General features: G+C 43.2%; 3 protein-coding genes across 3 annotated transcripts in view; 1 reads left to right on the top strand and 2 right to left on the bottom strand.

Moving 5' to 3' along the window:
* LOC120948558 (uncharacterized) overlaps positions 1–25,419 on the bottom strand; it is a 33,851-nt gene extending 8,432 nt beyond the window's left edge. The window contains exons 1-4 of the mRNA XM_049607208.1: positions 24,242–25,419; positions 13,478–13,600; positions 12,287–13,249; positions 12,139–12,184 (exon numbers count right to left, since the gene is read on the bottom strand). Coding sequence (XP_049463165.1) covers positions 12,139–12,184; positions 12,287–13,249; positions 13,478–13,600; positions 24,242–24,802 — 1,693 coding nt within the window. The 5' untranslated portion in view covers positions 24,803–25,419. The remainder of the gene's footprint in view (positions 1–12,138; positions 12,185–12,286; positions 13,250–13,477; positions 13,601–24,241) is intronic.
* Positions 108–3,719, bottom strand: LOC120948560 (nucleolar and coiled-body phosphoprotein 1-like). The gene is made up of 2 exons (XM_040365020.2): positions 336–3,719; positions 108–274 (listed from the first exon to the last, which is right to left on the bottom strand). The coding sequence occupies exons 1-2, from the start codon at positions 2,179–2,181 to the stop codon at positions 195–197; spliced, it is 1,926 nt and encodes a 641-aa protein (XP_040220954.2). The 5' UTR covers positions 2,182–3,719; the 3' UTR covers positions 108–194.
* On the top strand, positions 14,985–17,825 carry LOC120948562 (uncharacterized). The gene is made up of 2 exons (XM_040365028.2): positions 14,985–16,239; positions 16,798–17,825. Exons 1-2 carry the CDS (start codon positions 15,983–15,985, stop codon positions 17,546–17,548), a joined length of 1,008 nt encoding a protein of 335 aa, XP_040220962.1. The 5' UTR covers positions 14,985–15,982; the 3' UTR covers positions 17,549–17,825.
* Positions 25,420–26,923: the final 1,504 nt, after the last annotated feature.

Below are 26,923 nucleotides of genomic sequence, written 5' to 3'. Positions count from 1 at the left end.
CAGTTCTTCCTTATCTGCCCGGGGCTTCCATTTTTTTTGTTTTGTCTTCATCCATTAATCCTTCTGAGCGCCGAATCTCTTCCAGAACTCTCGGTCAAGCTCGACAACCGGCGACGCAGCTACACCCGCTTCCCTTCCGCCTTCCGGTTCGATGCGACGTCGCCCGTGCTCCTGTTCCTCCTCACCCGCATCCCCTACGGCAGCGTGTCGGTTGGCCCGTCGTCCCGTCGGCTCGTTGTCATCCCGGTGGCCGCCGGGCTGGGTGCCACTGAAACTACGCGCCCGTTTGAAGAATTTCGTTGCAAAAAATTTTTCAGTGCTAAATTTTTTCCTACCATCAAGCTGCGGCGTCAGCGGCACACGAGCCAATGCCGGCATGCCGCCTCCTCCTCCCAGGGTTGCCTCGGGTGTCTTTGCTGCTGCTGCTGCTGCTTCGACCGTCTGGCTGCCGGCAGGTTCCACGCTGGTGCTGCGCCGGAAGGCTGCCAGCTTGCGCGAGCTGATCGGTGTGCCGGGGATGGAGATGGGTCCGCCCCTGGTGCCTACGGGCGGGTGCCGTTCGTTGGATGGGTTATCATCGCCGGCGGGGCATGAAATGGGTCTGTTATCTTGATCCAGGTCATATGATGCATCGGTTGGCTTTGTTGCCGCCGTTACATCAGCTGCCGGTGGTGCTGTCCTCGCCTTGGGCGGTGGTGAGGCTGGTGCCACCACCTCGACTTCCTGGTACGCCTCGGAAAAATCTCGCCGCAGTGTGCCCTTGCGGGAAGAGTCTTCAAAAAACGTCCGTACCGTGGGGCTTTTCACGTCCGATTGGACGAACGGCCGGGCAGCCTCGGAGAACGAACGGGCGTATGTTTTCTTCTCGCTCGAGCTGTCCAGATAGCTGTCCACGCAGAAGCTATCCACGGTGGAGGAGGCTGTCGTCGTGGTGGTCGTCGCCGTAACAGACGGTTTGTTCTGCCGCAGGTTATCGAGCTCTTTGTTGAACGCTTCCAGCTGCTCCGCCAGGGACACCGATTGGCCACTGGCCGGGGGCGGTGATGACTGCTGTTCCGCACTACCCGTGGCTGGCTCTGCACCCTTTTTTAATTTGTGCAAATGCCGGGAGCTAATGGGTGTTCCCGGTACGGTCGGCTTAAAGTTGGGATGCTCCACTGGCGCCGGCGGTTCGTACTCGTTGTACACCTCGGAAAATTCGCGCCGGAAGGTTTGACGCGAGGCGGACTCGTTGAAGTACTGCACCACTGCCGGATCACGTGGCTCTCGCGGTCCGCCGGGGAACGTTTGTACGGCTTGCGAAAACGTTCGCTGATAGGTTCGTGCCTGTTCCGACTCTTCGAAGAACTGTTGGGGGCTTTTCACCTCCGCTGCAACCGGGGCGTCCTGGACCGTCTTGGCCTGGTAGGCGTGTAGCTTTTCCTCCAGCCGTTGCTTGGACTGCTTCAGCTGCTCCAGCTCCTGCAGGAACTCGCTTCTATCCTCTTCCGATCGCTCATCGTCCGAAGAATCGCTGATCAGCTTCGGTGGACGATTTTCACCGGACTTGGCTGATTTGGAGCTGGCTTTCTTGGTCTTCTTCTTTTTTGAGCTCTTTTCCGAGGCAACGGTAGGTTCCGGTTCGATCAGCTCACCGTACGCTTCGGAAAAGTCCCTCCGAAACGTCCGTTGGCTAGCGGACTCTTCGAAGTATTTTTTCACCACCGGATTCTTCTCAATCACTGGAGACGCACCGACGACCCCGACAGCTTCCGAGAACGTCCGATGATAGGCTTTCCGCTCTTCGGACTTGCTAAAGAACTCTTCGGTCGTGTCATGGAGCGCCCCTTGCTTTGCCCCCTCCTGGGACGGTGCGCTGTCCGCGCCGTCTACCGACAGTGTTTGCATATCCTTGAGGAATTTATCCAGCACAAGGCTGCTGATGATGAGCTCATTTTCCACGGGACCATTGCTGGGCGGTTTCTGGTCTTCGTTATCACTCGCCAACCCTTGCGAAAGTCGGCGCAAATAACGCGAACAAACGGGAGTGCCCGGTACGGACAGGTTCAGTTTCGGTTCCTTGGTTCCGGACGAATCTTTTTGCTTCTTCTCGTAGTGACTTTGAACTCCGGCAAGGAAATTTAGCTTTGATTTGCGGCTTTTCGCTGCTATCGGATACTTTTTCGACGCATATTGCTCCATCCTGTCTGCCCGTTCGATGTCTGCAATAGGTACACGCTCGAAATCGGTTCGAATCCCGGCCGGGTAATCGCTTGGACACGAAACACTTAGAAACGGTTTTTTTGTGTTAGGTCACAAGACACAACGTTTGGGGGGATCTACTTGTCGTTCTCTGCGTAGGCAACGCACTGAGGCTGGGGACACACTACGGCAAAGTACGGTTGAGCGCGAGAACCAACTCCGGCTGGTGACATCAGAGTCGACCACGGGTTCTCGATAGGCTGGAATTAATCAGTCACGACCGAGGGCAGACGGGTGGATCGCGCAACTGTTTTTCGAACCAAAATAAACCGAAAATATAGCAACGTGACTGTGGGTGTGTTTTTTTCTTCTCACTCTTTCTCTCCCTGTTTTTTCCCTGTCAGCACAGTGATAAGAATTTAAAGTCGCCGATATCCAGCCAGTATCTCTGATGGAACGTTCGTGTAAGCAATATCTTAGTAGTGACCGGTTCGTATGACTTGACAAGCTTTTGCAATGCAGCAAGTATATTTTTGTGTACGCAAATACACACATTTCAACCATCTATATGTATTTTAAAGCCTTTTTGTACCATTCACAATGCATGGTTTAGAAATAACAACATCAAGTCACTATTATTCTAAGATGTGTGCTATAAATGGCAATTTCTATTTTTAAATTATTCCAGGCCTCAGCTATAAACAGAAACTCCCGGACAAAATATTCCGAACCCACGACGACTGACACAAAGCTGCGGGAAGCCCACAAAACGGTGCCATCTTTTCATTTTGGGAAGAAATAGGAGGCCGAAGATGCCCTATTTGTCCAAAAACATACAAAAAAAGTTTCTTTTGAGTTTTTTTGGGTTTCCTTTCTTGTATATACACCCAAAAATTGATAATTACATGAGAGTCTGCAAAGAGAAGTTTATAAAGTTCATAAAGTCAATTACAGCCATCAAAAACGCAAACCAAACCATAGACTTGTTCAAATAATTAATTTGCACTCGCTACAGGAAACTTTGCGTTTCAATTAACTTGATTTATGTTTTGAGAAAATCTCTCTTAAGAAAATCAAAAAACTCCGTTTACTGGTACTGGGGAACTTTCCGTTTTAAGTTCGTAGGCTGAAATTTCAGCCTGTCAGCTGTTTGCATTGTATAGCTGTTTTCGAGCAGCTATCCAAGTGAGTATAATATACAGGTGGGCTTATCCCAAGGTGTATGAATTTAGAAGGCTGATTCTTATCGCTTCTACTTCTGATTGAAGATTTTAAGAGTGTTTTGAGTATTCGTCAAGCCTCAAGAAAGCTTGTTTGAACAAAAGTTTTCACAAATCCTTTTAAAAAGTGATATTCAAATTTGGTTTTAAAAAAACATACTATTAGACCACCTGGACAACATACACTTTGATTCTATAGTGCAGCTGTGTCAAACTCATTTCAAGTACAGATTTTCAATGATTCGCGGGCCGCAAAGTTGAGAATAAAAAATATACCTCAATATTTATATAAAATACTGTTTCCAATCATTATTGTTAAACAAATTGACGTTTTGCACTCCTCGCTTTAAATCTGGAATCGTTTCTTATTTAAATATTTGCGATGTTATTTTTCATTGTGTTCTTTTTTATTAAAAAAAATGTTTAATATACTTTTAAAGTCACATGCAATTTCTTGCAATGCAATATTATTATTAAAATAGGATATTTTTCATTTGTCGCGTTCTCACACGGCAGTTCTGTTAGAAAATATCGCTCAAGCCCACTTTTTCACCGAGGTAGGGGAAATCTAGCTGCCTGTTTTGCCTGAATTTTTATAAGCAATCCGAGCTATCCATCGCTGGATAAATAACACTAAATATTTGTGCATTTTTTTGACAGGGAAGAAAACAGGGAAGAGAAAAATTGTAATAAATCGTGTATAAACATTAGTTTTCGCTAATTTCCAAGTCCCAAATGTTCTGGTGGTTTAATAATTTCTTATAACAAGAACCCGTTGTTTATGAATAATTTGTTAAACTACGATAATCTTATCCGACGCAGATTCGTGGTGTGTGAACCCAAAAAGATTGGCAAATATTTTTTTGACACTTGATTCGCGAATTAACGAAAGGACTGTGTGAGCTAACCTATTACCCGACCGGAGCCATTTCTGGCTGCAGACTAGTTCCGTGCGACAACCGATGACTCCAACGGTTCCGAATGACTCTAGACGGCTCTATAGGCTTCGGACGGCAATGAGCGAAACACTGTTGGTTTGACAATCCATCACTAGTTGTTGTAAAGTTTCCAAGTGTGTGTATCTTGTTATTTTTATTCCTATTTCGTTTCTAGACAGTTGACGAATATCTGTTTTTCCATATAGAATGTGGAATCGAGTTTGCACAAAATTACGCTAATATTCAGAATTTAATCGAAACATAAAACGAATGAGTCGATTTAATAATCGATTTAATTTTCTTAAGGGTCTCGGTTGTTCTGTACGTTTGTGTAGAATAAGTTTGTTAGATGTTATGGGAACATTAATGTTAATTTAGAAAAATATAGCAACACAATGATTGTTCTTCTCTTAAAAATTAAAAATTAAAGATTTTTGGTTTGCAGTGCTTTCAGCACTTCTCAAAATATTCTCGCAGGCCGCATACATTATCGCATGCGGCCCGCGGGCCGCCAGTTTGACATAACTGCTATAGTGCATCACCTGATCTCTTTAATGCACCTTGGGATAAATGTAAACAAAACCGTGTTTTCGAGCAGGTACTCGAATCTAATTCTAGTTTTGAGGCTAGAATAATCTAGACTGAAAATTGCAGGCTAGTTTTTTGTGTGGTTTTGTATGGAGTGTGTACATGATTTCAGCCTCCAACTGTCAAACTTCATACAAAAAACTAACTAGAATCGTGAAGGGCCCCACTGTTCTGATAAGCTCTCAGGGTGTCTAAAATATGCAGAGTTTCAAAAGAGTGTTCCAAAAGACACACACAACGATGTTTCTCAAGCTATTCAGACTCTAGGAATCTTGGAACACAATCTTAAAAAGTATGTCTTGAAAACATTTGAGTAAAATAGATTGTTTTAGCAAAACAATCTATCGATAATCGGTGATGAATTCCTATCGATTCTTCAGATGACTTTATCTATCAAAAGATTTACTCTGTTTTGTTCGAGATGCACACTTTCCGCAAACGTTCAGCCGCAACCAGACGACACCAGATCAATTGATGTTGAGTACCATAGGAGATACAGGTCCTCCGCTACACTCATATTCCCTTCAGTCCCTATCGATACCTTTGCCTTCAACCTTGTACCTCATGCGCATTTAAATTAATAATGAATTTTTAAGACGAGCATATAAAAAAGGGAATTTCTAGAACGCATTTTTATGCACGATAACAGTGTAGCATATGCCTCTGCCCGTCAAAATGAATACATTTTAAATTTACGCATTTGATACGCATGCTTATAATGCAGGCACGTGTGTACGTGTGTACGAATTCAAGCGAATTCATTAGCTTCGAGCGAGTTCACATTGCAACAACACATTGCATAAATGAGCGTACAGCACATAATCAAATAAAACGCGCAATCAATCTTCTGGAATTCATACATCACAGGGGTCTTGGTGCAGTAGTAGTACAAGGGAAGAATAGGCTCATCAGATGTCTCATTCGCAGTAACAAATTACAATGAAGCGAAGCAACTCATTCCCATTTGGGAACGTTTACTAACGCACCAGAGCTTCTGCCAGCGAACATCAGCGCAGTACGCAGTATCGCAAGGGCTAAATTCAATAAACTTATCAAGCAAATTCCCATCTGCTATTGAATATCCCCCCCCCCCCTCCCCTCTCCTTACCATCCAGCCATAGGCTATAGATAACAGGTGTCATTCGATCACGAGACCGGAGCATAAAGGCAGCAGGGAGCGCTGTGGCGGACTGACGCCCGTTCGTTTATCGAACGTTCAAACTGTCGCCTTCAAACAAATCCACCCGTCGCGTATGACGCTGCAGCGACGAAAAGGGACCAACACACACACACATAGTACGTTTTGCTTTGTGTTTTATGTGTATTATTCTTTTGTTGTCTATGATGTACAAGAACAATAGCTGAGGCAGCAAAAAAAAACCATACTAACTCTCTATTAAAAAAACTCCCCTCCATTTAGCACACAGAGCGCTTTTTATGCCGCCCACAGTGGGGGATGAAAATGATTCCAAACAGCATCAGGATAGCCCAAGCACAGCATTGCAGCTAAAGCGCTTAGAATGGGTCGCCATGGAGCAGCCCCGTATCCAAACCGCCACACCACAGCATCCCACTGGGCCTATGGCAGTGACGTTCACATTCAAATGGCCCCATTTTTGCCACCATCATCAACGATGGCCACGTTATAAGCACGAACCAATGGCGTTTTTCACCCTTTTTTTGCTGCTACTCTCGCTGTAATTTTGCATACCTATTCATCAATCAATTTATCAATATACAAGGACGAAGGACGATTTAAAAATAGCCACACCACCAGTGGGACCGGGAAAGGGGCGGGAAAAAGGACTTCTCCCGTTCCCCGTCCCCCGCTGCTTCAGGGTGTACTGATGCTCCGGCCAAACTCCCGCACAAGCAAGAATGCCTCTCTCTCTCTTTTTTCTCTCTCTTCGGTCTCTTTTTGCGTAGCGTTCTCTTTCCCTCTAATTAACTGATATTCAATTCCACTTGCTACTTTATGTCTCGTTTGGTTACGTTCCCATCCGTCGTCGGCAAAGAGGATGAAAGCCTTCCTAGTGTACTCCTACTCCTGGTTTTCCCACCGACACACATACACAACATCAACGACAGCATGCAACGGGGTTCACAGTATCCGGCACACCGTTGGGGCTGTGCTCTCTCAATGAAGAGCAACAGATGACTTTCCACCGCCACCCGAGGACAGAGCAGCCGTGCGTCGTTCCGTGTCTGCCCCGGGGATGGCCACACAATCATCCTTCATTCCCCTTCTCCCTCCTCAGGCGCTCGTTTTCCTAACCCCATCACAAGTCCTCGCTCCCACCACAGGAAGGACGACAACGGTTTTGAGCTCCCACGCGCCATCCAAAGTGCCCCATTGTTGTGTGTCTCTGCACGTGTGTGTGTGTTTGTGTGTGCGTGTATGCACACTCTATCATTCTTTTAAACCCCTCCCGCCACCCATCTCCCACCTTCCATGTATGTATTACCTGCAATTTTCCTTTCCCGCATCTTCTTCCACAGCGATTCCGCCTTGCGTATGTGCCAGTTCTCGATCTTGGCGGAAAAGCTGCGGAAAAACTTGTACTCCCGAATGCTGGACATCCTGCGGTGCATTATTGTGGTCGTAGCGGTGCCGTTTGCGCGGTGTTCCTGAGCGCGGCCTGGATCCGCTGCTTCTAATGCGCGCGCAAAAAAAAAAACAGCGAGGGCGGCGGGTGCGTAAATGCCTCGGGCGAACAGACGCACCTTTTTGCTCGTGCGGAATTGAAAAGGGTACGATTAATTTGTTTATTTGTGCGTTTGGCAGCACAAGCGAATTATACGAATAGCGATTCTGGTGCAAAGAAAACACAGCCAAAGCTTCACTTAATCACGCTCGCAGCGAGCCTCGTAACGTTCCCTCTTCTCACCGAACCAGACAATTGAGTGCCCAAAATTGTGCACGCACTAAAACACACAAAAACAACACACACATACACCGTGCTCTGTGTGCACGGGAGCGCTTTTCCAATTTTCCTCAGCAGTAATTCGCAACTAAACACTAAACACACTAGAACACAAGAACAGCCAAGCCAGTGGAAGCTAAGTGCAAGCGAAAAGCAAGAAACAACAATTAATTCCGGCCAGCTAGGACGGCAGCACACCGTCACACCAGCCAACGGCAGGGACTGACCAACTGACAATGAGCGACGCCGAGGCAAAAGGATATCTCGTGCCGACATGCCAGAAGCTGGAGAAAGCAGCCGCAGCCGCAGCAGCAACAGCATATCGAGATGGATGGAGGGAAAGCTGTGTGAGTACGCGCGAGACATCTATCTACCCTGTTGGGCACGTGGAGAGTGTGGTGCTTTCCGTGGGGGAGTAGCGGAGGATTTCTGGAGAACTTCAGCGGATGCTCGCAGGTTCTCGCAGGCACAGAGCGTGCTAGCTGCTCTCGCAGGACTCTCAGCGTGTCTCGTCAAAGCGTTTTACTGTGACGTTGGCCGCAGTTTCCACAACATCGAAAGGGAAACGTAGGACCGGGCAGGGAGTGGATGGGTAGGGAAGGAACACCTTTTTGGTTCTGATTGTGTACAAGAACCGTGCAGCAAGCCAGCCTTATGTACACAGCTATGTGCGTAAAACTTGCCCGTACATACATAAAACACAACACAGAGCCCACAAAATCAGACCAACCACCATCAACAACGCAACGCGCTCCACGAGCTACGCACTTTTGCGCCCCGAAATCGTTGCTTGCCTTCGCCACCTTCCTTTGCACAGCATAAAGGTCATGCAAATATTAGATACTTTGCCAACGCGCCACAATGTTTTATGCGTAAAATGAAGATGCTGCATAGATAAACGGTTGTAAAACGTCCACGGCAATGGCTTGACAGATCAATAATGTTATTGTGATTTAAAATAGTTTGTCTATTGCTTTTTTTCTTCCTACTTCTAATAGGAGCGTAGAATATAACGTACATTTTCACAACTATACATAGTAGCTTCACCAACTGCTTGATCATGGGCAATCAGTGGCAACGAGAAAACAGTAACTAGTCATTCTGAGCCACAATTAATTTCCGGAAACTTTGTACCGGCATCGATTGGTTGCTCGTTCGTTTGCTACATTTCTAAATGCAACAAGCTTAATGTTGATGAGAGAGTGCAGAATTTGGCGTTGGAATTTGCCACATGCCGGGCTCGGGCCGTTTCAGACACATTTCAGCTTTTCAACCACTTGTTCGCTTTTTAATTATGCACATTCCAGGCCGGGGCGCGGGGAAACAATCCAAATCTCATGCCCATGCTGTTTGGCTGTCCCATCCGAGGCAGGACAGTGCGGGAAACAACTGCCGCATTATCGTCTGTGCGCCGGAATAGGTTGGTTCATTAAAGTTGGAACCCCGTTAACGTTGTGTAGCATGACTGTATGATTATCGCACGGGAAGGTTATCAGCATAGATTGCCCAGGGTTCACGCAGCAAACGGCAGTTGGAGTCGAATTAAGTTTCTTCGGTCCGTTCAAGGATTTCTACTATTTCTTGTTGTTCCTTGCAATTCTTACAGTTTTTTATTGTTGTTTTGTGTTATTTTGACTGTTGTTCTTTTGGTTTTTATGTGTACAACAAATGGAATAAACACGTTTTTGATACTCTTACTCTACAATAAGCTTCTTGTAATTAGCTTTTTTCTTTTTCGAATAATTTATCTGAAATCAATCATTGTCCTTGTAGGTCTTTCAGGATGGTTCCAGGCTTCCACAAGATGCTTGGTTTTGTTTAAAATCTTTTATGAACCAAGCTTTTGGTAATTTCACCAGTTTAATGAAGTAGACCAGTTCAGTGTACAGTGGAGTGATAACACGTTAAGAACTTAATAAAAAAGGTAGAAAATTGGTCAGCTAAGCGGCAACGGATTAGTTTATTTGTGTTGGGGATGTACTTTCAAGTATTGGGTAAATCTGATTCAAATTTATACATCTGAATTAATTATTGAAATGATTCAATGAATCTGTATCTTGTAAAAGATGCATACATCTCGAAAGGTTCACGAATCTTTAGGCATTCATAAATCTCCAAAGATTCATAGAAGGCTAGAGCTAACTCTAGTTCTTCTTCTTGACTTAACAACCTTACAGGGCTTTCGAGTCTGCTAGGCAAGTATCACGCAACCGAATCGGTTATCCTTACTACAGAGAGACAGTCCATACGAGGCTTGAGCTCGCGACGAGCATGTTGTTAAGTCGTGCGAATTAACCATTGTACCATGGGATCGCGCAATGCAATACAGTCTGTTCCCGAGTTACACGGTTCTCGACTTACGCGGATTCGGAGATACGCGGTTTTCTAAATTTGACAGATTAAATGTCAAATCAGTACAATTTGCATCAAGTTCGGTATAAATTGCATTTTTGCTAACAAATTGAAACCGCTAAAAGCCAGAAATATTAGAATTTTCTGCACGAATCATAGCAAATAAATGATGAAGTGTATAAAAGTATTAATTTAAATAAAAAAACTGCGAGTAATGAATAGTATTTAGTCAAAAAACGTGAAATTCGACTTACGCGGATATTCGAGTTACGCGGATTCGTCGGGAACGCAGAAACCGCGTAACTCGGGAACAGACTGTATCTTGAAAATCGTACATCTCTAAAGAGCAATGAATCTAAATAGATTAATTAGAATCTTTATAGATTCATATTCATCTATTATAAATTCAAGAATCTTTGAAGATACGTCCTTATTTCAGTGTTTTGAATCAAAGTAGAAGAGTGATTATAAGGATTTGAATCTTTCACCCACTCTTTAAAGATTCACAAAAAAGAATACACAATATAAATTATTTTATTATTCGTTTGCGGTTCAACAAATCAACTCTCTGGCTAACTATTAACTTATTACTTCGGGATTAATCTCGCTTATTCTCTGCGCTAACTAATGAATAACTCTTTTGAAATCAGTATTACTTAATACTAATAATACTCTAAAACATTGAGTCATAAAAATAGAACATGCAGCTATCAGAATTACACAAACTCTGTATGCTGAGATGAATCCACACTATTACTCAAAGAATTCAGCTCAATCGTCAAACGAGCGAAGGCGACGTTTGAAATATAGGAACATTTATTCAGTGTGCTCATCTCTAGTTAAGAATCCGGTTTGTTTACAAAATTTCTAGAATTTATTTACATTTACATAAGAGACGCATTTTACATTCGGTCTCATGTCAGTCAACGCTCTGTATACTTATTTCATTATCGTGTTTAAAACTTGCGTTATTCTACGCCAAAAGTTTTATTTTGTTTACCAAAAACCATCAAACGCTCTCGGATAATTTTTGTCATTTTGTAAAAGTTTCTCTGCACTTTTTTGGATACCAGCATGTTTCACATCTTTGGTTTAGATGGTTTTATCGGCAACCTAACCAAGAATATTTGGTCACACTCTGTTCGTGCAAAACAATTTACCCGGGAAAATAAATTAGATTCAAAGCATTCCACGAACCAGATTCCAGACAATTTTCGAATTTAAGCCAAGCTTGAACTAGCATTCACTTAAGTTTGATTGTCGAGCCAAAACGTTTCGTAAGGAGTTGATCATACAACTGACGAACCTGGATTCTGATCATTGTTTATTGTTTGTGTTTTCGGCTTATGTTTTGCAGAAGCGTCCAAAATTTCCCGAAGACAGCTTCGTTCCCCAGAATTGGCCAATCTGCCTATAGAATTTTCAACAAACCATAACATGACATAATGTTCCGCTGGTTGCACAGAAAATATCAAACAGATTCATGGGCCATATAAATTTGAGAGACAGAAGATTACAAGGGGAATCAATTCAAAACTTTTGAATACAAGGCTACATAGAAAATGTAACGCTATGTAACGTCACACAATTAACAGCTAATATATTTCGTGGCACGCTCAACACGAGTTGAATCGAAAATAAACGTATTTAAGTGAGTATACAATAAAGTCTCAATTGTTGAATTAGTAACCTCAACTCATCTAAATCTCTTTTGATTGTAAAGAGTCAAGCAATACTCGCAAAATGCACTAGAAATACTCATACTCATAAATATTTTCTATTTCCATGGAACCATTACTAGTACGTTCCTTTAATTGGCCTTAAATACAGCAATGAAAGTTTGAATGGGTAAATGAAACTAAACAAGCGAATAATTCCAGACGACATGCAAGCAACATATGACGCAAAAAAGATAGTCTTATCTCCTCTACTCACCCGCCAAATGCCGATCACTTTGTGACCTCGAATAACGGAGGTTTGCCTGTAAAAGATAGCAAGCCAAAAATACCGGAAGCAGAATATAGTAACTATCATTCAAGCATGGCCGCACAAAACAGCTTATTTTTTTGTGAATGTCTCTTACCCGTGCCACCGTGAGGACGTTCTCCTCATCCTTGAGCAGTACCGGTGCGGAACTCGATTTGGAACCGAGCTCTTCCGCAATCAAATGGTTGTGGCCGCTGTGCAGCGACGTGCTGCTCGGCGACGGCAGATCGGCCATATTGGACTTGAGCGGTTGGAACGGTTCCTGGTCGAGCGTCAGGAAGAACTGTTTCCGCTTCGCGTCGATCGCACTCTGGTGCGATTTGAACTTTAAATGTAGCGCTAAATTCCGGTGTCCTCCGGCCACGGACGGCAAGCTGTTGGTGCTGGTCTTGAGCCCTCGGTCATTCGCCCCTAGCTGCTGCTCGATGCTGTTACAATAGTATCCGCCAAAGTCTTTGCTCGGTGCGATCGCACCAGCACCACGCTGTGCCTGCACCGATGGGTCTTTTTGCTGGAGGCGCTTACGCACACCGCCACTGACTATCGTTTCCCGCTCGTCCGACGTCGTGTCGTCACCAGCCCCTTCCAGACTGTCGTCACACGACGGCGCTCCCACATCCAGCAGGCTCATATCGTCCGACAAGCTGTCCGACCGTTCCGTGTACCGACCGTAGCTGCTGTACCCGCTGGAGGACATGTTTTCGCCCGCCGACTGCGACCGAACGCTCGGCTTGGGCAGTGTTGAAGCCGCCGCCGGCACAGTGGTCGAGGAGCTCACCATTTCCATCCGGTCGTGCGATCGGTAACGAGGGTCCTGTGCATTTCGCGTCCGTTTCGCATAGCCGTCGATTGCTAGCGATTGATTGGTGCGGCCGTAGCTGATCGCACCGGCACTGGCACTACTGCTCTGCTGGGTAACATTTGCGTGCGGTATGGTTGCATACTTTACGTGATGACTAGCGTTCTGCTGATGTGGCTGTTGTTGGTGATGATGATGCTGTTGAAGGTGTGGACCAGCCTTTACTAACCGCCCGTATCCAGTGGCTTCGTCCCGGTTAGCCTACAAATGGAATGAGGACAATGTTTGCTTCGATCATTAAGAGGATACACCGCGCAACGCTTACAACGGAAACGATTGTTTTAAGCCTGCCCACCGACCGTTTTCCACCCCAGGGAAGTGGCGGTGAAATAAAGAAAACATAAAACATTAGCCGTACTCGGGGCAGGCTCTCCTGTGGTTCGTCCACACGGGTCACATCACACCGGAAGCGGCCAATCATTCGCTTACCTTCAGATCGTTTTTCCGCTTTTTGTCGCTTCCTGTCCCGCGGACGGTGTCGTTGCTGCTGGCCACTGCTGGGGCTGCATTGCCCTCCAGCAGGGTTTGCTCAAACATTTCCGATATTTCCGCCTAAACGAGGAAAGAACAGAGAAGAAATGTATAATCAACAACCGCACGTGGATGTGCTATCAATCAGCAGCAGAAATTTTATTATGGTTGCCTAATGCGATAATATCTCAATCTTATGAAGGAAATTAGTGGAACGGGAACTCAATTTTATTATTTAATTTTGTTATTTGAGCATGAAGCCATTTTGGCTAGTAGTTACGTTTATTTGAAAGGATTACATTGTGTCGACTAATTTAAAATTACCAAGTAGTTTACACATCTATTCAGGATCTGTCAATTCTTCACAGATCCTAGGCCTTACATTGATCTCCAGCTCTAAAATCATTTTAATTATGTAAAGAGTTCAGAGAGAAAACTTTAAAAAAATAATGACATCATCATTAGGAGTTCTTAAGTATCCAATGTTAATTGACCTCAGTATAAGTAATGTTGAAGCCGGTCTCATGGTACAGTCGTCAACTCGTACCACTGGACAACATGCCCGTCACGGGGTCAAGCCCCAAATAGACCGTGCCGCCATACGTAGGACTGACTATTCTCCTATATGGGGTAATCCAAAAGTCATTGGAAGAAAATTCCACAAGTAATACAGGCAGGCCTTGACCGACAACGGTTGTTGAGCCAAAAGAAGAAGAAGAAGATTAATAATATTGAGGATCATATAGCATTTGTATAAGACAAATAATTTTGGAAGCTCCTACCTAGTTGTTGGTGTATAAAAGTCCAATCTAGAGTAAGATTTCATCAGAAGTAAATACGGGAGTACTCTTCGGTACAACTACGTCTAGGCACGCAGATTATGCCTCATCTGATATTTGCCACTGAAGACATACATAAAAAAATGTTATTGTGTATGAAATCACAACATTGCAATCAAATACCGGAAAACTAGTTACTTAACGAATCGGAACTATAGTTTTAACCCCGTAATATACCTAGACCAAATATAAAATTTTGGAATTGGAAAACAACAAACAGCGCGATAAATGAAAGACGCACAGAAATGATAGACGATGTGTAGAATGTTTCGAATACTAAACAAACATAAGCGAGTAAATACATGTTACGTGACACAAAACAAAATTAAAGCATGTGGCTGTCCCAACAAACATATAATTATTGATTAACGATCTTAAGTACAGTCTGTTCGAGAACTATTATTTAGCTTAAATTAGCAACTGTGCCCGATTACTTAGACCTGGGCCTAAGTTAACGTTGTAGCGGACAACATTGTTGCTCACAACATGTATTGATTTTGACAGCTACAACAACTTATATAAACACTTATATAAGGATAAAAAGATGTATACTACATTAAGAAAAAAATCATTCATAACACAACATATTTTTAATATGTAACGTATTATGCGTAATTCACAACTGTACATAGTACTCAGAGCTGTAAAAATAAAATTTATGTTAAGAAGGAAAAAGTTCGCTTTAAAAAAACTAACAATTCCGATTACCAAATTGACAAAATTAGATTCGCTCTAATCGCAACGGCACAAATCAAAACATGTTTAATCTCACCCATAGCTCATTCGTAAAGCACGTTGCGACGTTCCGATTTCACTCCAATTCCTTCACAGTGGCAACGAGAAAAAAAACAGCAGCAACAATGATAAGGACATTGGCAAATAAGCAAATAATCGGTGTTCATGCACGACACACTTGGGCATCCCAAGACAATTTAATATGACAAAACAGATTACACTCCATGGGCACCTTCCTTCCTTGACTGCTGGCTGCCCTGCCCATTACATGGTTTGTGTGTAGGATCCTACAGGATGGCCGTACACAGTCCGTGGGACGGTTTTTACCCAAAGGACTAGCCAGCACACGGAAAACGACGAGCAACAATAACAACAACAGCCATAGCACAGTCTAAATGTCTTTCTTCCTAAACATCAAGATCTCGTTTGCTTTTTCCGTTCCAAGTCGGTATTTTACTAATGGAATCACACTTTCTTTTCTCGCTTTTACCATCCACATTCTAGGACTGTTGAACAATGGGATGGAGAAACTATATAAGACGCCACAATGTCCTGCAGAATCGTCAGTACAGCAGGCAAAGATGCACCAGGTGGTTGGCTGCTACGAGAAAAGCCGACCCCAAAACGTCTTCTAAATCTTTTCTACCGATACTCCGGGTTGGATTTCCTCGAAGTACACTTGGAAGAACATTGTGCGTGCATTTTGATGGTGTGAATATCACCCGGAACAGTGTCTACGGAGCAATATTGTCGTGGCAAGTGTCGCGAAGCCAACAAGAAAGTGGTTTGAATCGAGAGAATCAAGTTTGCCGCCGCACGAACCAAATACAATCACCGGCGAAACCACCGACCAGCAACCCTTTTTTGGCAATTAACGATTCGCTGGAATATGGCACTGAAACGGCCGCGAATTTCCGTGGGCGTGATGGCCGTGTGCTGCGGAGTGTTGTCCCTATCCGTTGTGGCGCGTGAATCTGCATCGCCCAATGAAGCCGAAACAGGCGGGCGAAAGTATGTCGCCGTGCATCATCAACCGGTGCATCCGGGGTCGTTCTCGTCGCCGGCCGCGATGGAGTGGATGCCCGTCACCACGCCGCTCACGCCCGCCCCGAAACCGATCGATGAAGAACGGCACCGTAAGACGAGGTAAGCGCGTAGAAAGACGATCACATCATCTGTACAGTGCGAGGGTTTTTTGAGGTTCGGTTCGTTCCGTGATGGGTTAATCTGGGCGATAATGACGAAATGGGACATTATCGAAAAGATGTTTCACTCTCATCTGGCTATCGTGTATCGTATAAAGACAGACGTGACACAGCCTCAATCAAGATGTGGTAATCTTCGTTAATGACTACATGATTTTTTGAAGAAATTATATTTGGACATCTGTCATTTTCTTACATTTTTATGATTCTCGGAAAGAGGAATATGTTGGTCACATTAAAAGAAGTTTTAAACTTTCATTGCATTTCCTTTTAAAGAATGCAGGAGAGATTGAAATTGTTTTCGTCGACGCAAGGGATTTTGTTAAGTTTTCGAAGGAATATGGAGAGAATATTTTATGTTTATGTAAAATGACCCAAATGCAATCATTTAAAATCATTCTGACAATTTAAACTTAACCATCATTATTCAATGTTTAAGCTACCGTTGTACTTGTACACTAATATTCTTCCTTTCATATTTATTGGTACACCCACATAGAGAAGCATTGCAGTTTTCTCGACCAGCTTTGCCGAGCGATGGATCCATCACTACCAGCCCCACGCCCAGCCAGATAAGACGCCGCCGAATGGAGCCTAAAATCCGGGGCCTTCCCTCTCCATTGGTGTTCATGCCGGCGCGTGGTCGCCGTTTTGGCAGCTTCGAGATACCGGCAGAAAAGCGACAAATCACCATCGAGCAGATGCTTGAGAAGGGTGACTACTTCGTACCGAACCGGGGCAAAAAGGCACCCACGAACGGCGAGCTGATCAAGAAGGGCAAGTTTGACGTACTGCTGGGTGGCTCACCCGACGAGTACTTCTTTCCGAACCGGGGCAAAAAGCAGTACCTTCTGGCGTACGACGCCGGCAGCAACATAAGACCGCTGGTGTCCAACACCGCCCGTGGTGACACGGTTCCGCTTGACGATAAAGTGAGCAATTTCGCCGTGCCAAGCTTACAGCACCTTCACCAGCCGCTTGTGAATCGATTGCGCCGAAATTTGCTCGAAAATTTGGCCAACGAGCACAAGGATACGTTCTTCTCGTCACGTGGCAAAAGGATTGTACCGATGGCGCAAGAGCTGATGTTTTTACCACCAAAGGCACTTTCGGACGATCAGCAGGACGATGCTGTACCGGAAGGTTTGACAGATGCCAGGGCACAAGACTTTACCGGCCAGGCAAATGATCTGGATGCGTTGTTCTGGAACGAGGATCTTCTCCTTCCTCTAGAGCAAGCAGGCAGTTAAGCAGAATCGGCAATGGAAATAGAAACATACCTAATTGCTTACTCCTGAGTACCACAGGACAACTGATCTGAACATGTTGGACATGCATTTATATATGTTTTTCCATGAATCTCTCAATACGATATTCAATCCAGCGAGTTTGTTTTGTACAATATAATTATGATCAGCAATTAATCAACATAAACAGAGAAACAAAAGCAAAGAAGAGAGAAAAAACAAAGAAAAAAATAACTATATTACTATATTTTGTCCAAAAACAGAAGAGTATACATCAAACGAAAGACGCTTTGTAGACGAGCGAGTAAATTTATACAGTAAGACATCATAATTCACGGTCGTTGGGCTAATATTAAGAAGACAAAAACAAAGGGAAAAAACAATGGTTCTTTTCCAAAATAAATGCACATAACGTTAACAGCATTATGTATTTTTGTTTGCACACCTTTGGTAAACGAGGCTGCCTACTTACAAACAAAGCATTAACTTCAATTCATGTAAGTAACCGTAATAAATTGAATTTCTATGATGTTTCCCTGAAAATCGTTTGCCAAACGTTAATCTCAGGCTTTATGATGCATGGAGTCATGCCGTCTAGAGTAGTCACGTCAAATTGAGCCATCCACCCCTTGGTTGTCTATTTAGTCTATGTCGGTCTTAAAAACTTTACGACCATTCCAATGGCATGGCCATCCCACCACTACACCCTGACTAACGTAACACACAGCACAATAGTAAGGTCGTCGTAAAGCTCGCAAAGCTCGTTGTTGGGAAAGTTTTTTTTGATTGTCTTTCAAAGCCTTACTTCCTCTCGAACACAACCAATGTTGGAGTAGCAATTTTGTCTCTAAAGCAGAATATGTCTCTAAGATATTCTTCATATTTGAAAGTCGCTATCCTTGCATACAGTGCGTTCTACAGGTTGTTGGCAGTTTTAACATCATAAGCAAAATTACTGGAGTTTTTAAAAACCTTTAAGTCAGTTGTTCATATCAGATCAAATAATCAAGTTGACCTAATTATCATAAAATTCTCGATTCTACATCCCCAATTCATTCGCTCGGCACGTTTCGAGCAAATAGGAGTGCCACAATTGCATAAAGTGAACGCGATCGAGGTATGCAAAGATCGGGCTTGACATACAGAAGATCGTACGAAAGATTCGACTATTCGTTCAGTCAAGGATGACCTTCTATAGCTCCACGATGCGCACTGGAAAGGCAAACCCATCCTTCTGGCCCTGATAGGTGATCGTTGGATAAAGGTCTCAGAAGATTTCTTATCAGCCTTCAGTAAGCATTTTGATGACATTGATCAGCGAGATTTCAAGAAACTTGAGCAAATGTTGAAAACATTTACAAATTTGAGAGTTCTCTTAAATATATTTCCCAAAGAAACTGTACACATATTCAACTTCATCCACATGTGATTTAGTCAGATATGATTCGATAGTATGTTCGTGCTAGAAGCACTAACAATAGGGTCATCCTATCCATGTGATGAATTTTAATGCATATTTCCGTGAAATTGTGTGAGATCAGCTTTCTGTCTCTTTTGTTGGACTGCTCACTATTGAGCACGTCGTTGAGACATGACCCAATAAACGTCAACAATAATTAGACATGGTATTGTGTGAAATTGTTTTGAAGAACTGTGTACAATTGATAGATATTCCTTCGTGCTTCATTCATTCCGGTTTTAGGAACCACCAATGATTCAAAAACGATCAAGGCATTCACTTCAACTGTAAAATATTTACAACATTCATTCGCCTTTGAGAATTCAATATTTGTTCAAATTCCGCGAATTTACGTAACTAAACAATTAGGTCCTCTCTTGTGGTACAGTCTTGAACTCATGTTCAACAACATGCCCACCATAGGTTCAAGACCCGAATGGATCGTGTTTCCATACGTAGGACCGACTACCCAGCCACAAGTTGAATAAATAGGCCTTAATGGACAACGGTTATTGCGTCAAAGAAGAAAAAGAAAACAATACAACAATACATGAGAGTTTACGGGCTTGATGAGAGTTGATTTATACATTAATTTTTAAAATGCAATTTAAGATACAATATATGTGAAGTAACAAACCATGTATCCGTAGTACTAATGAATTCTCGACTTCTTTTACTTCTTTAGGACATAAAAAAAACGTAATTTGCCTGGTCCCTTTGAAATGCAGGCGTACCGCAAGGTAGTGTTCTAAGTCCTTTGCTGTTCATAATTTTTATTAATGATGTCCGTACCACCCTCCCTCCTGAGTGTTTCCTCTGCTACGCAGACGACCTCAAAATCTTTCTCCCAGTTTCGTCTCCTAGAGATTGCATCTCCCTACAAAATATTCTTGATCGTTTTTCGTCTTGGTGTTCTAGTAATTCCCTCACATTATGTCCTGATAAGTGTAACGTCATTTCGTTTAGTCGTTCGCAGTCTCCAATCACTTACTCGTACGTCCTAAATTCTGTACAAGTCAATCGTGTTTGTGTCGTAAAAGACCTCGGTGTCTTGCTTGACAGAGGCCTCACCTTCAGTCACCACATTGACTCAGTTGTCAATCAGGCGCGGAAAACATTGGGTCTCCTAAAGAAAATTGCGTGCGATTTCTCCGACCCAATGTGCCTGAAGACTCTGTTCTGCTCTCTGGTCAGATCGATTTTGGAGTACTGCTCAGTAGTCTGGTCCCCTACAGCTCGAACCCACGTGGAACGTATCGAGCGGGTGCAGCGATCGTTCACCAGGTTTGCTATATGTAAAATCCTGGGTAGATTGTCCTCCCCCATACCTCCTTACGAGGACAGGTGTCGGCAGCTTGGCCTGGAACTATTGGAAAACCGCCGTTCCCATGCCCAATCCTCCTTTATTGCCGCATTACTCCTTGGTAATATTGATTCTCCTTCCCTTCTTTCTTCTATCCCTTTCTACGCCCCTAACCGTGTTCTTCGAAACCGCCCTCCCCTAGTGATCCCTTCCCGCCGAACTGCAGTGGGCCGTAATGACCCCCTTCTTCGTGCAATTCGTCGATTTAACTGTGTATATTCTATGTTTGATTTCAACCTTCCCTTATCCTCTTTCCGATCCCGCATCAGAACCCTCCATAATCCCGTGCTGCCTTAATTTTTAATTTTTAAATTTTAAATTCTAATTTTCTAAAAAAAAAAATTATTCTCAAATTTTTGATAATTTGTGTTAATTTTTGTTAGGTTAGGAACATAGGTAATAAGCATTATTTAAGCATTTGTGTAACCAAAAGGTAGACAAATAAATATGAATATGAATATGAAAAAAAATGCACTGGTTCCATGGGGATTTATTTTATCCATAGCGTGATAGCGTATTAATCAACTGGAAATAAATAGGATTTAAACTACGACTTGTCTTGCAGGGTATAGCGCCTTTCTATGCGTCAGAAGTCTTATTATAACACTGCATCGTAATCAATCTTTAGATGATGGAAATGTATATATGCGAACTGACTGTTCTAACAAAGTTGCTTTTTTTCCTTCAAAATAGTTCATCGTGCCTGTCATCGAGCCGACCGATCGCTCACCAGACGGTTGGTTATTGTTATACTTCGCACAATTTTTTTACTTGCCACTCTACTGCACGCCCGCATGTGACTCATGAATGAATGCAGGATGACTGCCTTTCTCACTATCCATCGTGCCTGTGCTGGTGTTGAAGCTGCTAAGGCAAACGGACACACTTCATCGATAACAGTGCGAAGGGGCGATTAAAAAGTAATTACAACATTCTTGCCTTTAAATGTATTAATACAGTACCGGTATTGTAATTGCTCGGCAAGTCAAGCAAACTGCGAAACGTTGTCCCGATTGTGCTGGGCTGTGTGTGCTTCAACCTACCCGCGGCGCATGAAGTGTGTTTGTTTAAGCTGCACAAAATCGAGCGATGTCGCGACTTTAAGATAAAGCTGCTCGGTGTGGCCAAACCAACACGCTATTGCAAAACCAGTGTATTGTAAAACCCCTCCCGTGGATGGCACTGATTAAAAGCAAAGGTTGATAATGAAAGCGTCGCCCAAAAAGGGGATTGCAAACAATTATCAGCGGTCAAACAATGGCAGAATAGCTAATAGAAAAACATGCACCGATATGCCGACCAGCCGAATTTGCAGCGCAGCCGTTTTAGCAAGCAGAAGTTAACTAACAGCGAAGTGAAGTGTGAGAAAGGAATTTGTACGATTTATTTGAACTATTCACACATTTCTGCTCTACTGCAAAATATGCTTCTGGCACCGAATTCCGCTGATGCAAACACGGACACATCTGGCGCACTCGGCGAATGGCTAATTCCGCAGTGCGGGAAACAAGATCTACAATCATGACATTTTTTTTAGTTTGTGGAATGCGTTAACTGTCAAATCACTCAAACGCTGGGACGAACAATAATCATCCTCCACAAAGCAAACACACATCTGCCAAAGACATGCCAATCGCCAAGCATCATCGGTCTTTCTTCGTCTTGCCAGCAGAACAAATGCTTATCGCGGCACCCTCCTCCACCTCCCCCGTTCACTTGTGAATGTTGTGATGCAAAATATTTATGGAACGAATTGAACGAACGGTCCTGGACGGACTGCGCCTCCTGCCTGTGCTTGAAAAACGGCCGTAATTTATTCCTTTCGTAGACATTAAATACATACAGATTATTTTAAACTGTTCTGCTGGATGCCGCACGATCTTACGTCATGGACGATTGCTGTATATTGAATCAGAAGCGCAATATGAGCGACTCTCGAGACCGCAGGTCTGGCAGAACATTACAGATTTGATGTGACTTCCTACTGGATTCCACGATCAATCACGCTATAACCTATGCCGGTTGATTTTGTTTCCATGGGCTTTCGATTGAGTCCGTTTTTATTTTTTTAATATTTTCTAAAACCAACAAAACGTGTAATCAAGTAGAAATAATTGTTATACTGAGTAGTTCCAGGGTTTACCGAGTCTTTTTGTAACGTATGCTCTGCATATTTTGTCGATCATATGCATTTTGACCAGGTACAGCCTCAAATTTGTATTGCCTTTAAAAGTAACTTTCAAATGTCCTTTTGTATTGGTTTTCCAAGTCACTTTCAAATGTAAACATTGTTATTCACCGCGTGCCAGATGTTAATCCACATCAATCTGACATTTCATTTTCATCAAAATAATTTATAATTTCATCAGCATGATTTTCAACACGCCACAAGCTGGATCGAGTTTGACAGTTTTTTGTTATGTGTTGAAAATCATGTGTAAAACTGAAATTTCATTTTGTACCAAACAGCAGTTGAAAAATATGTGCACATTCGAAAGTGACTTGGAAAACCCTGTAGCTCTTCACCCGCCTAATCTGAATTGTGATACGTTAATATTCTACAGTGCAAAATGTGAATACAAGGTCGTTTGGTTTGTAGCGATTTTAGGTCGACCACTTTGAAGAATAATAATAACACATGTGGTAGGTTAAACATATGGAAAACGGGGTTTTCCAAGTCAGCTTCGAATGTAAACATTGTTATTTACCGCGTACAAAATGTTATTCCACATCGATCTGATATTTCATTTTCATCATAATGATTTTTAATTTCTTCAGCATGATATTCAACACTTGAACAGACTGCTGTCATCGTTTTTTCATCGGGGTTTGAAGTCGGATAGCATCACCAGTTGACGGATTAAGTGTTGAAAATCATACTGAAGGAATTAAAAATGATTATGATGTAAATGAACTATCAGAGTGATGAGGAATATCACTTCTTGCACACGGTGAAAAACAATGTTTATATTCGAAAGGGACTTGCAAAACCCTTTAAGAGTTGATACGCGTAATTAAATTCATTGGAACATCATTTTCTAACTATTAAAAAAATATGATTGTATAATTACGCTACGCACTGTACAAAACATTCCTATTGGAATAACTCTTCAACACAAAACGAAAAGGAATGTAAACAAACCAATTTTTGGTTAATTTTCAATTGATCATCATCTACTTCTTCTTCTTCTTCTTTAGCACAACAACCGTTGTCGGTCAAGGCCTACCTATATCACTAGTGGGCTTGACTTTTAGTTTCTTACTGATTTACATTAGCAGAATAGTCAGTCCTACGTATGGGGACACGGTCTATTCGGGGATTGAACCCGTAACAGGCGTATTGTTATAAGTCGTGCTAGTTTACGACTCTACCACCAGACCGACCCAATTGATCATAATTTAACAAATAAACGATTATACAGCCCACACCCTACTCCCCCTGGAAATAGTTTTGTATTAAACAATTTTTAAATATCGAAACTCATTTGGCTGAGGCGTTAGTCCAAATTAAAGATATGCCCAATGTTAACCCCGATCGTGATCTTGATTTCAGTTCAACTCCCAAAAAAATCGTTATGTGGGGTTCAACTATACTCAAAACTCAGTGTCATTCATATAAAAATTATATCATAACAATGTTTTGGGACAAAAACTAAATGTAAGTTGTTACAATACTTTCCATGAACAACAAATTATGCAGCTAACATGCCAAACATGGACACGGAAAACCCAAGTACTATTCATCATAGAAAAGCAAATATCAGCACAAATATTCAGTGGAGTGTAATCCTGAACCTCTAAGTCGTACAGCAATAGATGATCGCGAGAGGGTTTAAGTTGCAACATGACTATGTACGTAAAGAGTAAAACTTACCTGCACTTTTTCTAGAATTCGTTCCAACTCGGCGTACGGATCTTCCGGCTTCTGGACGGTCGAGCCAACGGTCGTCGTGCTAGCACCGGGCGAAGCAGAATCCGTCATATCGCGATCGCCCAACGACGACGATCGATGGTGGCGTGCGGTTGAAGCTGCTGCCGGCTGCGACGATCCTTTATATCGTGCCGGATCGCAGCTGTCGATCGTCGATGGACTCGCTGCAGAAGATGACGGATGGGCTGTGGCCGTCCTGTCACCCTGGGACTGCGATTCCATCGGCGCTCTGGGATGGATCGTTCGGGACTGCTCTGGATGACACATGCTTCCGCCCTGCTTAGCACCACCTCGACCGTCCGCGACGGTTGCCACGTGCCCGTTCCCTACCGCGCCCTGATCCCGCATCTTAGTTCTACACACGACAATATCCGCCCGGGAGGTGGACGCATCCTTCGGAAGGTGATTGTTGTTGTTTGCAACATCACCGCCGTTGGAGCTGTTGCTGGTGCTGTTGCTGGTGCTGCTGCCGGGGCAGCGCGAGTCGCTGCTCAGAGACGTCATAATACACTTTCGGATCGTTTACACATAGCCACATATTTTCACCAGAATTCGCAAGAATGCACACCGATGTAACAACACACTATGAGGGCGGTATGGGCGAACACAACCGCTTCGATTGGGTGGATCCAGCAGATCCTCGGCAACAGCTTGTTACGCACTATATTAGCATGACATACAATCACACGCACCCACTGCCACCGGAGCACACTTTGATGATGAATAACGCCGTTGACAGCACCCGCGATCGCTGCCACCCTTCTTTTTTCTGCGCTCTCACACACACACACGCACTCAGCAGCGTCGTAGCAACGGGCAACATCAACAACAACACAAGGATAGAGGGAGAGGGACTGACTCGCGCGCTCACTCACTCACTCACTCACTCACTGCTGCGCTCCAGTGCGCTTTTCTATCGTTTTATTCCATCTGCTGATTATTGCTGCACTCAACTATGTGTAGGTTAGGTACACACTAGCGCGCAACGCGACGTACGCGTATGTATTTATTAGCTTCATTCCTTTCTCACTGGGGGCTCACTGGATCCGCGCACGCTGTCCGCGACCGAAAGTGACGTCATTCGAAAATAATGTTAAACGCAGGCAAACGACACCCAACCAAGACGGCTAATAGGAGGAGAGGGAGCAGACAAGGGGTGACACACAGCTGTGTGAAAGGGCGGTTGGGGGGCGACAAGGGTGGAGGTTGAGGAGATGCTCCCAGCGCGCAAGTGACATCTCTGACACGCAGCGGCGACGCGAGATGCGAAACGACAAGTGCAAAGCCAAGGCGAAAGCGAGATGGAACGATAGATTAGGACGCGCGATAGGGTGAACAATGGAGGAAGCGGCGGGGTTAGCGGTCGAGGTATGGTAGGAGGGTGAAAGAATGGCTGGAGGCACTCGTTCCTACGTTCCCCGCCGTGCTTCATTCAAACGCTCCACCAACGGCACAATAGCGTTTTGACGCACCAGGCAAAAATGTGTGTGCTAAGCAGCAATCGTACAGGGTGGGAAATAAGTTTAAGTGATAGTGTTTATGCATTGTTTTAAACTATTATTCAACTTCCCTATTAACATTTACATTTCAAATGTATTTCGGTATAGTAAAATTTTACTTGGAAATTGCAGCTTTAACAAGTTTTTTTTTTCTTTCGTGCTGGTTGTCAGTTATCACTATTATGATTATTATTGTTATTATTATTTTAATCTAAATTCGCAGATATATAGTCATTTCCCGAGTTACGCGAATAATGCGTTTCGGAGACATTTGCGTACATCGGATTTTTGCGTAAGTCGAATATCACTTTTTTCAGCCAAACTATTGTGAATTAATGGTTATTTTTGATTAAATTTAGTGCTTTTAAATTTAATATTTAGTACAAATTTAATATTTAGTACAAATCGTATAGATCAGGGGTCTCCAAACTTTTCAGCTCGTGGACCGCATTGCTTCACAATCAACCTTGTTTAGGGCCATTTTGACGCTACCTTTAGTATGAGCGGAAGTTCAAATCTCGTTTTAATAAGAAAATACTATTGAAATATATCAAATTTCTGCAGCTTTCATTTATTGAATATTGGTTTTCATCTTTTAGAAGTAAAACAAAAATAATCAGATAGAAAAGAAAGCTATTTAATTTAACTTTAACCCTGTCCTCACGGGCCGCATTAAAGGCTCTTGGGGGCCGCATGCGGCCCGCGGGCCGTAGTTTGGAGACCCCTGGTATAGAAGATTAGATTATTTGTGTCTTTTTTAGCAATTTCAATTTTACCTGCTCTTCAGTTCACCCTGAATTTGTATAGCCCATGCTGGGCCAAAACATAACGCAAAATCAGCACTCAAATTTAGTTACGTCTATAAGGAAGGAAATTACTCGAAAACTTAACAATCGATCGGGAATCGTTACACGTATCTTGAAATTAACTAATAATGGTCTGTAATTTCAATCACAAGTAATTTTACAAAATACAAAACACTAAACGATCATCGTTGATCATTGGTTTAGGTCCAGATGTCGGTATCATTAAAAAAAAATGTCCCAAACAGTTGGAACATAATTGACAATAAAAAGCATTAGAATCACATCAACTATATAACTATTTTTTTTCGCAATTCGTAAGT

This window comes from Anopheles coluzzii, chromosome 2, assembly GCF_943734685.1.
Source record: "Anopheles coluzzii chromosome 2, AcolN3, whole genome shotgun sequence".
Taxonomy (NCBI): Eukaryota; Metazoa; Arthropoda; class Insecta; order Diptera; family Culicidae; genus Anopheles; species Anopheles coluzzii.
Note: the sequence above shows the minus strand (reverse complement) of the source record. Positions and strands in the feature narration are given on the sequence as shown.